Source organism: Camelus dromedarius, chromosome 19 (genome assembly GCF_036321535.1).
Source record: "Camelus dromedarius isolate mCamDro1 chromosome 19, mCamDro1.pat, whole genome shotgun sequence".
Taxonomy (NCBI): domain Eukaryota; kingdom Metazoa; phylum Chordata; class Mammalia; order Artiodactyla; family Camelidae; genus Camelus; species Camelus dromedarius.
Window position 1 is genome coordinate 21985751 of NC_087454.1, and position 15958 is coordinate 22001708.

The 15958-nt window shown below is 41.6% G+C and overlaps 1 protein-coding gene across 1 annotated transcript in view; it reads right to left on the reverse strand.

Annotated features, from left to right (window-relative positions):
* Positions 1 to 5426: 5426 nt before the first annotated feature.
* NUDT3 (nudix hydrolase 3) overlaps positions 5427 to 15958 on the reverse strand; it is an 89021-nt gene continuing 78489 nt past the window's right edge. Inside the window, exon 5 of the mRNA XM_031434900.2 lies at positions 5427 to 13690. Coding sequence (XP_031290760.2) covers positions 13512 to 13690 — 179 coding nt within the window. The 3' untranslated portion in view covers positions 5427 to 13511. The remainder of the gene's footprint in view (positions 13691 to 15958) is intronic.

Here is a 15958-nt window from a genome sequence, read left to right on the forward strand (position 1 = left end):
ATACTGCTCTCTCAATAGTTGATAAAACAAGCAAATAATCAGCTAGGAAATAGTAGTCTAGAACAACACTATCAACCAACTTGACTTTTATAGAATACTGTAGATTGACATTCATAGGATATTCCACCTAACAGTAGTAAAATACATATTCTTAAGTGTACATAGAACATTTATCAAGATAGATCATATTCTGAGCCATAAAACAAGCCTCAATAAATTAAAAAGGATTCAAGTCAAATGAAGTATGTTTTCTGATCACAGTGGAATTATATTAGAAAGCAGAAAGAAAAAAGGTCCTTGGAAAATCGCCAAATATTTAGAAAATGAGTAACACACCTCTGGATCAAAGAATAATCAGGAATTAGTTTGAATTGAATGAAAATAAGTATGTAACATATTGGGATTTGTGGAATATTCTATTAGAGAAATTTATAACAATAAATATGTATTTGTAAAAAAGAAAGATATGTCAATGACCTCAGCTTCCACCTGAAACCAAAGCATACAGAAGAAAATAACAAAAATCAATGCAGAAATCCATGAAATAGAAAGCAGAAAAATCAGTGAAACCAAAAGCTGCTTCTTGAGAACATCAACAAAACTAATAAACCTCTACCCAGAGTCATCAGAGGAAAAAAAGAGAGACAATACAAATCACCAATATTAGGAATGAGAGAAGTAACATGCCAACAGAGTCTATAGATAATAAAAGAATAATAAGGGAATATTAGGAACAGTAAATTCAACAACTTAGTTGAAATGGAGAATACATGGAAAGACACAAATTACCAAAGTAGGCTTAAGAAGAAATAGATAAATGTATACCAATCTAGGTTGAATTGATGGTTGATACCATCTTCGCTTTAATAGTATACATTAGTGCCTCCTATCCAATTCCATGCCCCCTTTACACTGTTATTGTTACAAATTCATCTTTATATATTGTGTACATGTTAACAGATTTATAATTAGTTTTATGCATGTCTTTTTAATCATGTAAGAAACAAAAAAGAGGAGTTACATATCCCAAATACAAGACTGTCTTTTATATTTAGCAGTGATCTTTTTCTTTATATGGCTTTGAGTTATCATCTAGTGTCTTTCTGTTTCAGTCTGAAGGACTCCCTTTAGCATTTCTTGTAGGGCAGGTCTAATAGTAGCAAATTCTGTTAGTGTTTGTTTATCTGAGAATGTCTGAACTTCTTAATTTTGAAGGACAGTTTTTCTGGATATAGAATTATTGGTTGACAGGTGTTTTGTTTTCTTTTCTGTCAGTTCTTTAAATATATCACCTACTGGTTCCAGGCCTCCATGGTTTATGATGATAAATCAGCTGTTAATCTTAGATGTTAACTGTAATCTTCAAGGTAACCACTGTGAAAACAAGTAGGAAATATATGGAAAAGGAAATGAAGATAAAAATAAAAATTGTACACTAGGGAAAAAAATCAAACACAAAAGAAGACAGTACTGGAAGGATTGAGGAACAAAAAGATACGACATACAGAAAAGAACACTCAACAGAGCCAGAAGAGCTGGCTACTTCCAGCATGGCCAGAGATCTGTATTCTTTGCTCAGAGTTCTAAACTAGAATACTGGTGAAAAGTCTCTTCTCACTATGCCTACTTCTCAATCTGTAAAATGAGAGGATTGGACTAGATGATCTCTAAAATCCTTCCAGCCCTACCATGCAATGATTCACCACTGTCGTCTTATTTTTATCCTCTTCACAGCTACCCAAGTGTCACAACTGCCCATACACCCGCAATTAATGTTCACTGAGTTCCTGATGGAATCTTTCACACGGACCTGACAGTGTCTTGGTACATCTTCAGTGCCCAACCTGTTAACTGAGCGATGGTGATATCACAAGGACATCTCTCCTTCTGCCTCCCCAGCAACCCTTCAGATCAGGTGTTTGGGGACCAGATGCAAATTCAGCCTTCATCCACCACCTCCCTGCCTTCAGTTTCTGCTTGCTCTGGTCCATCTTACACTCTGAAGGGACCAGGGGAGAATATTACTGAGTGGATAAGAGGGCAGGTTCTGGAGTCAGACCACTTAGGTTTGACTACAGTTCTTCCATTTGTTACCTATCTGACCTTGAATATATTGCTTAACTTCTATATTTTCTTTTAAAAGTTTTATGACTTATCTTACACATGGAGAATTTATTTCCATTGTAGGATGTGAGGTAGGAATCTAGTTTTATTTATTTATTTTTTCATTTAGCTAGCCAATTGTTCCAACACCACACACTGAAGAACCAAACCTTTCCCTACCCAGGTGCATATTTCCTCTGGCTCTTACCACATTCCCACACAAGCATAGGTCTGTTTCTTTGGTCCCCTGTTCTATTCAGTTTCCTAATTCATTTCTCTGTAGCTATTCTCTTTTATCACGTTGTTTCAGTTACTGTATCTTTATATTAAGTCTTGATACCGATGGAATACAAGCCTTCCCTTGTAGTCCCGTGTTTTTCCTTGTAGTTTTTCAAAACTGTCTTAGACAACCTTGGCATTTTACCCTATGATTTTTAGAATTAATTTGTCCAATTCTTTTAAAAAGGAGTTTGCTTCCCTAGGCCTCCATTTCCTTTACCATACAAAGGTGATGACCAAAGTTCCTATATGTCACAAGGATGGCAAAGACTAATTGTAAAGCAGAGAACACTCCGCCTGCCATTAAGGCCTGGAACACAACCAAGGAGCACTCAGTATGTAGTAGTATCATCTTCCCCAAATGCCCAACCTGATGCAGTCACTGCTGTTTTAAAACCTTTGTTGGCTTCTCAGTCATGCAGAGTAAAGTTCAAACAGCCACCTGACCCCAGCTGACCCTTCCTGTGGCTCCTCCTGCATCTCTCTCCTCCCACCCCACTATCATTATCATGTTCCAGCCCCAGCAAACTCGCTGTTACCCGAGCACAGTACCCTTGCACATGCTGTCCCTTGGCTGAGAATTCCTTCACCCTCACGAATCCTTTCAGATGGTAGTTCCTCTGTGAAAGAGTCAGTCACTCTCTCCGCCTTTTTATTATTTTTTTTAACTGCATTTGTCACTTTGTATTGTGATTACTTGTGTCTGTTTTGAGTTGACTTAGTGAACTCAGCACAGCCCTTGGCATTTCCCAAACAGGTATTCACTCCCAGCCGCCATATAATGATCACACACCAACTCTGGCATCACATACACTCCTTCACTTATTTAACACTCACAAGCCCACAGAGTAGACTTCTCTCCCACTGAATAGGAAGGAACATAGATGGTAACCTGTTCAAGATGACACAACTTGTCAACAGCTGAGCTGAGATCTGAACTCTGGAATAATTCCAATGCTCACACCTTCTGTTAGAGCAGGCAGTCTGTCCTTTCTCTGTCCCTTTTCTGAATCCATTACTCATCCCACTCTTCCATGGTCCTCCTGTCCAGGTTCTATCCATCAGCCCCTCCCACCTCACCTCCAGTGACTTACCTCCCCCGGCTGTCATCTCTTCCACTGCATGCCATCTGTCATCCAAGCAGGTGTCTCTGTGAGGACTGCACGTCCTGAGTTTAGCACATTGCTGGAATTCAGGACATAGAACATGGAGCCTCATGGCTGCATCCGCATATGCTGAGATGTTAGCTGGGTGTCACAAGACCAAGAAGATAAAACAGAACTTTCACACCTCAAATGTGTCTGAAACCAGAAAGCAAACAAATTCATGGTTTATAACAACAGTGCTTTCTTGGGCATGATTACCAGGTCTGCAGAGAGGATGGGAGACAGCATGACTGGGGTTTGAGCAGGAATTCTGCCAACTCAGTCTGGCTTGGATTGTCAAGGCTGCCACCTCAGAGTAACATAATAAATTTGGGCTAATTTCCTGTTACTCATGCTCAGTTTTGGGGCCTCTTGAGATTTCCCTCTCGCTCTCTTGCCACAAGTCCTGCAGACTATTGGGAGACTGGGCTTCAGCAAGATAATCCAAAGCTTGCATTTACCCTCTGAGAATGAAGAACAACCAACTTGTAGTTGAGTGTGATGCTCATGGGCCACCTACAGAACAGCCCACCATGATCTGACATGGGCAAATGGGGAGTTTCTGGAACCCCAGAGCCCGTTTAGAGATGGCCATTGGTGGTTTCCTGAGTATATTACTCGCAACAGCATTTATAATCTCATTGCTCATAACACAACATTAAATCTGGCGAAAGAAAGAATCCTTTAATAGAGGAAGGAAGGGTGATCATCATAGGATAAAGGAGGCCTGCAGAATCAGTTTGAGGAGGAAAGGGTGCCCTCACCAGCTGATAGGAAATTTGTCCTGTGGTAGAATGAAGTCATCAGGCAACCAACTTTGTGCTTATTTTTGGCTACCCACACAGACAGCCGGTGCACTAACCAGGTAACTTTATCAACATATAGTAGACAAGCCAACTGTCATCCAGGAACAGACACATCAGTCTTGTATGAGTTAGGTTCATGTGAGTCTTCTCCTGGTACTGACTCTTGGGTACACGGACCACATCAGGTTTCTTGGCTTTCAAAACTTGGCTACTGGTGATGCTACCAGAGTCCGAGAGAGGCCAGCTGCTCTCAGTGGAGAACATGTTTATCTGATTCTGATACACCACCTTTTATTCTTCTCTATCCGTCTCTTCATCCCAGGTCCACTCCCTGAGTCTGTATGGCCTATATCACAAGCTTCCAGATAGCTCCTTTCCAACTTCTCCTGCTGCCTCCTCTCCAAACATGGCTGATTTTACATGACTGCCTTGTTCAAGCACACTTCACGTGTATGCAGCCAAACTCCTTGGCCTGGCTTTTGGGGTTTTCCAGAATTTGGCCTCATCATGATTTATTTTTTATCATATTCATTTCAAAATGCTTGTCACCTGTCTTCGGCCTGGGGGACACAGCTCACTTAATGTTGCTTTCCCACTGACGATGCTCTGCCTGTTCTCTGCTTGCAATTCCCACCAGTGCACATCTTCAAAATGGTGCTCCAGCCCTTCCTGACTCCACCACGCCCAACTCCTGCTTCCACACAGGAAAGCTACCTCCTATTGTGTTCTCTTGTTGTCCTAAGTGTGGCTCACATCTGTACCCTCATGCCCCTGGGGGCTCCGAGTGAAACCTCTCTGGCTGAGGGACAGGCCTCCTCCTCAGCACTGTGCACTGGTGTCTGCCAGGGGCTCCCTGGCATCTGGCAGCAGTGCTGGCCAGAAGAAACAACGCTGACTCTCATTGCCTTCCTGGGCCTCTCCACTTCTTTCCTCTTTTGAATTCCCTGAACAGCCAAATCTTCCACAGGGCTACCTTTGACCTCTGGAGCAACTCCTAAAAATCCAGCAGAAAGTGGGGGTTAAAAAAAAAAAAACAGATGCAAAAGACTTGAGGAAAACTTCTAGAAAGAAGAGACCAGACATTAAGCAGGGATGTGTGTGAAATATTGGCTTTTATTGGTTGGCACAATATTACAACCTACAATTCCAATGCCCTTCCCTCCCACACAGCTCAAGTGGAAAGAAACTGATTAACATATAGAAAGGAATAGCACACTCACAGGTTTAAGCATTTGTTTTTACAAAAAGGAGTGAGATATGGGGGTGGTGGAACTTTAGGGGGAGTACCAAAGCGCTATCTAGACTACAGGAGAGGGGTCTGTCTGTCCTCTGTTGCCGGCACCACATAAGGGGATGCTTTAGTAAGGGGAATGGTTACATGTGGCTGCCCTGTATTAAAGAGGGGAAAGTGGGACTCTTTCTTATCTTCTGTGCATGTCTTCGACCCATACCTGGGTTTTCTTTCCAGCCCTCCTCCACAACCCAACTGTACCCATGGGAAAGAGAGGTGTGAAGGAAGCCTAAGAACTTTCTCCTTGAGAAAAGGACACAGGAAAACACAATGTCCTTTCACCTTCCCTGGACCAATTCCACTCCCCTTAGCTCCTAAGAGCACTCTGAAGGCCTTCCTTACAAGTGCTGGGAGAGAATGGGGAAGAAGCCAGGCCTGGGCAGGTGGCTCCAAGTGGGCAGGAAGGAAAACTTGATTTTCCACGCAATATCAACCAAGCCTGTTTTAGAAACTAAAACATGGAAAACAAGACCACGCACCTGTGGGCTGGTAGTTCCTAAGTCCTCGAGCACTTCTGGATTGGGGTAAGGGCAACATTATTCCAAACCCTGATTTCACAACGCAGCACCAGGCCCCAAGAGGTTAAAGGACCACAACCAACCCTCCTTCCACACAAGCGCCATTCCTCGGATCCCCCAGTTTTTTTTAGCTCATTCGGGGTTATTTCTAACACCTTCTCCAAGGATATGTGTACTCATCCCACTGGTTGTTCCACTTTCTACAAATACAAAGCACATTGCCTGACCAGGTGATACCTTATCAGTCTGTAGAATGGTCATCGAGGGACTAGGTGACCTAACCCTGGCAAGGCTAAGTTGTTTGCTTTTCTGGGTGGTCCTGACAGAAGGAGACAGCAGCAGTTCTGCTGGGATCACAGCTGTCTAGTTTAAGTCTGTATGATCCCCAGGGTACTGGTCCCTGGTGCATGGGCCCCTGGCTCTCTGTCCCAGTTCTGGACACTTGGCCATTTAAGCCTCAGTTAAAATGTATGGGCATGAGGGGGAAGGGACAAAGATTTCTGTCTCTCAGAAAAAGTTAAACTCAATACATCTTGGCTACTTTGCCTCCATCCAAAGGTTTCCCTGGAAATACCTGTTGAACTTGGCCAAAGGGAAACTGCACCTGGGTGATACACTAGCGACAGGGGAGGAAGCACCCTTAGTTCATCTGTTTTAGAACTGGAATGGCCCCAGGGATTTTAACCCTTCTGATGCTGATGGTAGATGAGTGGAGTGGAGGTGATCATGGTGAGGAAACCCCTCAAATAAGCCTTTTGCTGTTTGGAGATCATACCCTACAGCTTAGCAAACAGAACTAGGGCCTTGTGCTTCCTCAGAGCCCATCCCCTACCCTGAAGAGGGGACAGGGTGGGAGAAAGGACCCTGAAATACACTGGGCTCTTTACACAAGAATAAGTATAAAGATGCTACTAATGGGCTTCCATCTCCTCTCTCTGATACACTTAGGTGGCCGGAGACACCTGCTTTACTTTTACAATGGCTCCCAACATCCTCATATGCTCCTAACTTCCTTAGACACATGGCAAACTGGCAGATACACTGATACTTTACTTATTCTAACCACCAACCTTTCCTTTGATGATAAACCAGTTTGAAAGTTTTCAGAACATGAAACAATAAAAACAGATCAGACATTTATGAAACTACACCACATCCTGTATCTCTTTTACAACAGAGTGGACTAACTGTTCTTCTAACTATGAACTGCAACACTATGTAACTGCTGGGCCCTTGACTCACTCATGAACTTGCACTTTGAGCAGCACATTTATGTCCAACCAAGGGTGAGTGAAAGCATGAGGTGCTCAGAGACTAAATAAGCAAAATACCTGAAGCAAATTAGATCTTGGAGGAGTGTCCCCTTGGATTCTGAGCAAAAAATGCCCCAGTCACGAGGGAGGAGGTAAAAGGGCAGGTTTTGTGTCTGCGCACCATGGCCTAGATGCCTACTGCTCCCTTCTGAATCCTTCACATCCTTGAGAGGAATGCAAGCCACCTGCTCGCTGAGCAAAGGACTTCTAAGTCCTGCCCTCCCCTCAGTGCTTCGGAAGCTCTCCAAGACCTCACTTCCACCTGCCTGCCCCCTATGGAGGCTCTATGTGGAGCAGCCCCATCTGTTCTGGTTCTGGGTGTCAGTCTCAACCGTCCCTGACATAACTCCTATCTGTTATGCAGCTGGAACCAAGTAACCAAAACTAGGTGTCTTCTCTGAATCACTTACTAGTGACATATTTTCTCCACAACAAACAGAGGACACAGACCAAGGTTTAACCCTGAAATGCTATTTTTTTTTCTTTTTCTCCCAATGGGTCAGTGACAAGGTGAATGAGGCTACATGGATCTATTGCTGCTTTAGGTTAACATTTTCAATTTAGCACAAAAGTATTCAGAGAGACAGGTTCGTTATCAGTATTACTTCCCATAGAGATTTATAGGCAATCTCACTAGAAAAAATATTTCCTGAAGGTAGGACACTCCACTCCACACTACAGAGAGGGGAGTACAATCTCAGGGCCCAGCTTCAGGATTGAGGCATCTTGCTTTTTTCCTAAGGAGTTCCAAAGACTTAAGATTTTGATCTAAATACATGGCTGGGACCCCAAGCCCAGAAGAGTGATTTTACTTTATTCTTGAAATGCTCCCTGAAAGGTGCACCCCCCAGAAAACAGACTGTAAGCAATTTAATAGGTAATTTGTTCCAGAACCAGAATTTATGTTCCCCAACTCAACGATTTGGGGAATCTTCACATCTGGCCTGGCTGCAGTGGGGGTGAAACGATGGGTGGCACATCAAATGGTGATGAATCTGGGAAAAATGGCAATATTGCTGTCTTTGTATCAGGGGTTTAAATGCCTTTTTTGGTGTTCTAGTGGCCCCTGTTTGGGGTTAAGAACTGGGAATGTAAACCAAAGGAGACCTAGAGTATTTAATTAAACAACTGATAGCTAGAGGAACAGAAGCAGTGACTCGCCACCTTCTAGGTATTAATCTTGCTTTTTTAGCCAAAAGCACCTCCTTCTTCAGCAGAGTCCCTCCACTGTGCTGAATTCTGAGTTAATGTGGCTTCCCTTTATGCTCCCCTTGCCAGGTGGACAGTCTCACTTTCTAAGACAAGCTCAAGCTCACCAAATCATCACTATAAACAAAGCTTTAGGGGAGAGACACCTTTTTCACTTAGAAAGCTTCCTGTTGCAGACACATAAAATCAAATCATGTGACTACTAGTCTCAGTTCATATCAACACCAAATGAGATTCTTTCTCTTTTTATTAATTTTTAAGGGTTAGGAGGACAAACTATTTGATTAATCTGAGGGAGAGACGTATTTTTTTAGATGTCCTGATTAGGCTTCTCACACCCCTAAAAGGTTATCAGCTAGTGTAAAAACACTGTCAAAATGTGAAGCTGCCCTTTCAGAGGCAGGGGCGGAAGGCTTTTGGCCTTCAAAGGAGAGTCTGCCTAAAATCTCCAGGTTCCTAGGACCTGAGGTGACCTCAAGTCACCCAATGCAGTATCTTTTATAGAATGCAGCCGTGCTTAGCAGTTCACAATTTATCTGAAAATCTCAAATGTCTCACCGCTTTAGGTGAAGTCTAGGGCGACATGGAAAACACAGCTTTTCTGGACAGTGCGGTCTGCTGCAAGGCTCACCCCAGAACACAGAGGCTGACTCTGGGATGCTTTCCCACCTACTCCAAGTGAGGTGGGTGCCCTGATGGAACAAGGATGAGGCCACTAACAGTAATAGCTGCACAACCTGGAAGTCTCCCACAGACTTGGGGAAATAGGTTTCATCCCAGCAGGGCTCAGAAGGTAAGAATGCCGCCCCAACTGGGCAGAACACACTGCGTGGCCTCAGGTCTGACTTCTCTTGAGTCTTCAAGAATAAGAACTAGAAGAATCATCTACATTATTTAATCATTGCTAAATAATCTCCTCTCCCCAGAGCTGCCTGAGTTGACTGTCTTGCATGTCTCCTACTTTTCTGCAAAGATGTGGATTATCTTCTGAAATGCAGTTGGGACAAAGATGAAGCTATACTATCAATTATAGCTAACTCTTACTTCTCTTAAAAGCAAAAATTCATTCCACTGTGGAGGCTTTCCAGGTATTTCTTCTAATTCTAAATCTACTCTCAAGTAGGACGGCTTTGAGAACATTTCAGAAATAAAAATCACACAGTTGTGGCAAAAATCACATTGTAGTTATTAAGTCTTTTTTATAAACTAAAAACATATGGCTCGGGCTAAGCTGTTTTTTAAAAACAGATCAGCTGGGGAAACCAACAAAGGCATTAACACAGCACTAGATGGAAATGACAAGTATGTTAAGTATAATGTGTGCAACACACACCCAGGTCCAAGAGAAGACCGATTACTCCTCTGGTTGAAGAGGTTTAGGAAGAGCCCCCAACGAGCACCATATGTGGAGAAGAGAAAGGGGAAGGAGAAAGAGGAAGCACAGTTCTGTGGGGAACTATTCCTTCTAGAATTCTAAAAACAAAAGGTGACTTTTTTCTTCTAAGCAAGTCTAAGAGACTTTACATGGGCTGACTTCTAACATCAAAACAGAAAATACTTCTCTGCTATGAAGGCAGAGACTATGTGGCAACACGTTTGCAAAACCGCAAACGCTCCCGGAGGGCAGTGACCCATTCTGCTCCCCAGAGGCTGCAGGAAGCAAGGCCTCAAGTGCCTCCCTTTCCACACACTTCCATTGCAGTGTGGAGGGCGGAAATCCTGCTGTGAAGCCACCTTCTAGGCCCTCCTTGGCCTCAGAGGGGGTGATCCTCCCACACTCTTTGATCTCTCCAGATGGCCTCAGCTCAGACTCAGCAGTGAGGAAACCCTCTCCATGCAGGGCAGATGGGGCAGCAGACACTTGTAAAAATAAAACACAGTCAATTCGTTAACTTTTCCATCTGGTTAGGTTTGCTATGAGAAAAGTCAAGACTCCTGTTTCATGGGCTGAACTGTTCTGAGAGACTACCAAAAAATCTAACACAGCTGATTCCAGGTAGCCCTTCTCTTTCTCTTCCATACACGCACGCACACACACAGTCCTGGTCCAAAAACACAAATTTTAATTTAAAAAATCCATTGCTATCCTTCTCTATCCTGAGTATGGTGGATTCTGATGGACATTCTGGTAACAACCAGAATCTAAGACGTGCAAATTTACTGTGAGAAAGAGACTTTATATCTGTCATGAACACAGGAACCTGTTTCTGTCAAGCCTGAAAAAGCCGAATACTTGCAGAGTTAATGGCAAATCAGTGTCGGTGAAATATTCTGCAAGTAGGGTAAACTTTGTGCTTTCTTTTGTTTCTCCTTGCTTTCTTTGGGGGAAATACAAAGTTACTGCAACCTTGCATCTGAGTAATCTATCACAAAAGGGTTGTGACCACACATCAGTAAAGACAGCCATGATGTTTATGGCGCCAGGGAGGGAAAAACACCAACTGCAGCTCATCAGAATCCTAGTGTAACAGAACATGGCACCAGTTTCAACAATTCTGGTGTTGGACAAAGTCTCCTTTTGTCAGTTAAGAAAGCATCAGCACAATCTCCCCAGTTAAGTGCATTAATAGGATCTATTCATGTCACTGAAAAATACTTCTTGGCACAGTTCACTTTCCTGATCCAAAGACACCAACAACTATCCAAACTGGACATGGTAGGGTAGTGTACTGTTACACTCATCCAGTGAAAGTATCTTCATTAAAAAACGCACAAACTACTAACATTGCAGTTCCTATTTCAGAAGTACTGACTGTTTTCCTGCAAAGCACTTTCAATTCACGTCATAAAGGTAGAATTTATTTGGAAGAATGTGTTTTGGGGATTCCGTTTAGTGCTTGAATTCATTTAATTTTCCCCTTTACTTATTTGGACAGAATCTTGGAATGCTCTAAACCAGGCAATAAGCAGCAGTGTGTTCGTTTTTAAGTAGGACATGTGCAGTGAGTTGGCATTTAGACTCCAATCCCATGGTGCTTTCTATCTACTGGGACCCTTGCTTGGGGATAGAATTCCTTTCCCAGAGGTAGAACGGTATCCTAAGGAAACTGCCAGCACTGCTTTTTGGCTCCGTATTTCAAGACTGGGAGAAAAGATGCAAACTGAGAACAGATCGTAAAAAATTAAAGTTCATCAACTGATGTCAGCCAAAATGAACACTAAATGACACAGGCCTACCAGATACATACATTTCTTTTAGGGAGGGAAGAGCAAAAGCTTTTCAAAGTTTGAGTATTTATTAGAATTTTTAAATAAAGAGAACTACAATTTTAATTTCACATCTTGGCTATGCTTTGACAAAGGAGATGCCACTTAAGAGTATAGCAACAAACTCCTGTCCCAAGCCAGGGACTGATCAGTGCTGCCCCCCTCCCCACCCTCCCCCTCCTGTCTCAAGACCCTTTTCTGCTTACTTCCCAACTAAACAACATAATTGGCAAATGAAGCCAGCATCAAATCTGTATCAAAAACCAACAAGACAGTTTGCAGTGGGCCAATGCATTACGTAGCTGTTCTAGTAAATGATTAAGCATTCTCCCATACCACTTCTCAGCGGAAGATGGACCTTTCACATCCCCGTGGGAGACAAATTTAGTATTTCTGAGCATGCTCCATGGTGCAATTACAAATGCTGTAACATTACAAAGACAAGCAAACACCTGAATTTTCCTCCTGTGTACTTTTCAGGAACTTAACATGGTTACCCAGAACAGGGACAGGACTGTACAGCTGCACTTGCCAAGTACAGTTGGATGCTTCAGAGCACAAGGACAATATCCAGTTCAGCACGGTGTAAGGCATGTACGCACAAAGAGAAAGGCCGTTGTCAGCGATAAATAGCATTACGGAAAAAATTCCAAACCAGCAGGATAGAAACAGTGCTCGATGCTCCAGTTTTTTAGATAATAATCCCAAGAATCCAGTTCAAATCCCTATTGTCAACATGTAGGGAGGAATTCAATTTCTATCATTGTTTCTCCAGATCTGAGCTGAGGCCATTTGCTCCTGGCTTGGTAATAAAAAAGAAAATATGTTTCTTCCTGTTTCTTTCTTGGCATGGAAATACAGCTTCGAGAAGAGAAGGCCATGAGTCCTGGGAGCACTATGAAGGTTGCTAATAAACTCTTCCCGTACCCTACATAACTATAGTCAATGACTGGGGAAAAGAGAGAGGACAGGGAAACTTACCTAGCCACTAGCATCAAAAACAAAAAAGTAAATTGTGAGGCTCTCCACTTGAGAAACACCCCAAATTAAAAAAAATAACAACAACAACAACAACAAAAAACCTTGAAAAATTAAATGGTTAAATTCCTCTTCTAAAAGTCATTTATTTACATATTATATGCCCAGTATATAATGTGCAGATAAATGTGTCCTGCAGTAAAAGTGACCAACCTACTGGACTTAACACACATTATACAAGTTCTTGAAAGATTTCATCTCATATTGGTATCTTTTAATAAAAAAAATTAAAAATCAAAGAAAAATATCTGGCCAGGACTGGGATGAGACAAACAGGGACACTTCAGAATCCAAGGCAGAGGAAAGGCTGTTTGCCTCTTCAGAGACTTTTAGGGGTGTGAAAAGGGAGAGACAGATCATGCACAAAAGTACTTACAAATTACATACCCAACCCCCACCCCCTCAATAAAAAGAGAAAAAAAAAAAGCCCCATCACTTAACACCAAACAGCAACAATATCAATAAGCCCTTTCTCTGCTGCCCATCATGCCTTATTTGAAAGAGGAGGCCTGTGAGGAGAGGTGAAAAGAGCAAGGGTGAGAGGGAAGATCTGCACTTCAGTCTAGTTTCCAATTTCCATTTCTCTTACAGGAAGTCTTCAGTCATCTGATGCCTGGCATTGAGCTCTGAGCAGAAACTGAGTATGTGGTGGCCACAACCGGGGTGCCATTGTTGGCTGAGTAGCCTTGCCTCAACGTTTCAAAATATGACGCCTGCACTGGTTTGTGATACTGCAGCACTTTGATGGCATCCTCTATTTTAAACCATTCCCTCTTCCTTCCTGTGGACGCAGGGAGAAAAAGAAATCAGTACAAAAAGGAAGCAATGGAAGGCTTCTGATCTTATAACTTTTTGAGGAAATGTAGGAAAAAACATGGAAGCAACAGTTATCAATATTTTTCTTTTTAAAACTGAAGTACAATTAACCTACACTATGTTAGTTTCAGGTGCACAACATAGTGATTCCCTATTTCTATACATTAGAAAGTGATCATCATGGTTACCAAAATCAAAAAAAGATGTATTATATTTTTTCTTGTTTTCTTTTCTTACAGGGGTAATACAAGCAGCTTATATGCTTAAAATACTACACAACTGCCTAATGCAGAAAATAGGTAAGAAATAAGAAAACTGAAGAGCTGATAATAATTGTATGAAACCTGTCCTCCAAGGAAAACCATTTCTAGTGGTTTCCTCTTGAGCTCCTGGGCCTCTGGGCCTTCCTTGGCTTGTCCATAAGTGCCTGAGGCCCCGCCAGCACCCCCATCTCCTACAAAAATCAACATGAGCATCAGCTTCCAGAACTGCCAGGATGGCTGACTTGTAATCAGTTATTTATTTCAAAAAATTTGTGTAAGAGTGACATAGCTACAAAAAAGAAAATATATTTTTTAAAAAAGAAGAGGGGGTGGTATAGCTCAGTGGTAGAGCACATGCTTAGCATGCACAAGGTCCTGGGTTCAATCCCCCAGTACCTTCATTAAAGAAAAAAAAAAAAAGAAAAGAAAAGAAAAAAGAGGAAAAAATAATCCCAACACAATTACTATTAACTTTTCAGTGTATCTTAATTTTTTTTTCAAATGCATGTTTTAAAATCCTTTATTTTTTTTTCTTACAAAAGTAACAAAAGATCATTGGGCTAAAATTGGGAAAACGGAAGAAAGCATAAAGAATAAGATAATTACCCATAATCTTATAAACCAGAAATAACCACTCTCAATACCTTACTGCATTTGCTTTTCTTTCGTCTTATTTGCAAAGACACAGTAATTGAACAACTGTAATTATGATCATGCTTTAAGGTGCTCTGAATCCTCAGAGGCTCCGATGAAGTGTTGTTCTTATGAACATGGACACTGAAGCTAATATGCTGGGCTCCAATCATATCACTGGCTCTAATGAGCTGTGAAGCTTTGGGCAAGTTACTGAACCTCTCTGTGCCCCACTTTCCTCATCTATAAAATAGAGATAATAAATAGTACCTATCTCACAAGTCTGTTGTGAGGGTTAATGTGTAAAGCATTTGAACAATAGCTGGTACAGAGTACATGCTGTAAGAGTTGCTTTTTTATTATTATTATTATTATTGTTGTTGTTATTGCTTCTTTTCTACCTCACATTGTTTCTTAAGCACTCTTCTCTGCTGTAAAAAGTATGCCATTTAATAGCTGCATTATTACATCATAATATCTAGCATGGATGTAATGTCATTTATTTAACAATTTCCCTATCATTAGACATCACTAGTCTGAAATTTATTTATTATAAATAATGCTACAATTCAAAAAATCTTTTTTTTTTAAACTCTCAGGGAAAGATCCTTAGAACTGAGATGATAAGAAAGAACATTTGAACTCTACAGAGCTTGTGATATATACTGTCAAAGTGCTTTCCGGAAAGGCTGTACCGATCCCCAGTCCTGCTTGTGTGTGTCAGGATGCTGGCCTCACCACACTCCTGCCAGTACTGTTAATGATTTTTTATCATTGCCAGTTCTTAAGGTGAAAACCAGTACCTCATCTTTGTTTTCATTTCAAATTTCTATTTGAATGTAGCTCTAATTAGCGTATATCTAATCTTATACCCTGTTTTCATTCACTAACACAGTTTCATAATCACTTTCCCATGGTATATAGCTTTCAAATGCGTATGTGTAACAGCTGCACAACATTCCATCAGATGAATGGACCTTATCATTTGCTGAGTTGTACATTCAAGACCCAATTTTTCATCTGATGAAGGCTCATCTGAAGGAAGGCTTATAAACTTATTCCCCATATTTTAGATCATTTCATTAGGGTCAATTCTCAGAAGTGGTAGTACAAGGCTTATTTGGATATTAGTATAGTAATTGTACCTTAAAATCAGTATTACAAGTGTGTGACCCCCATCCGACAGTGTACTTTGAGGACAGGGCCTCATCACACTGATCTCTCTCTTTTTCAGGCCCCAGCATTGGCTGTCAAGGAATCTATTGTTAATACATCCCATCCCAGATGAATTATCTATACTTAAGCTTATTGCATTCTTACTAAATACAAAGCAATTA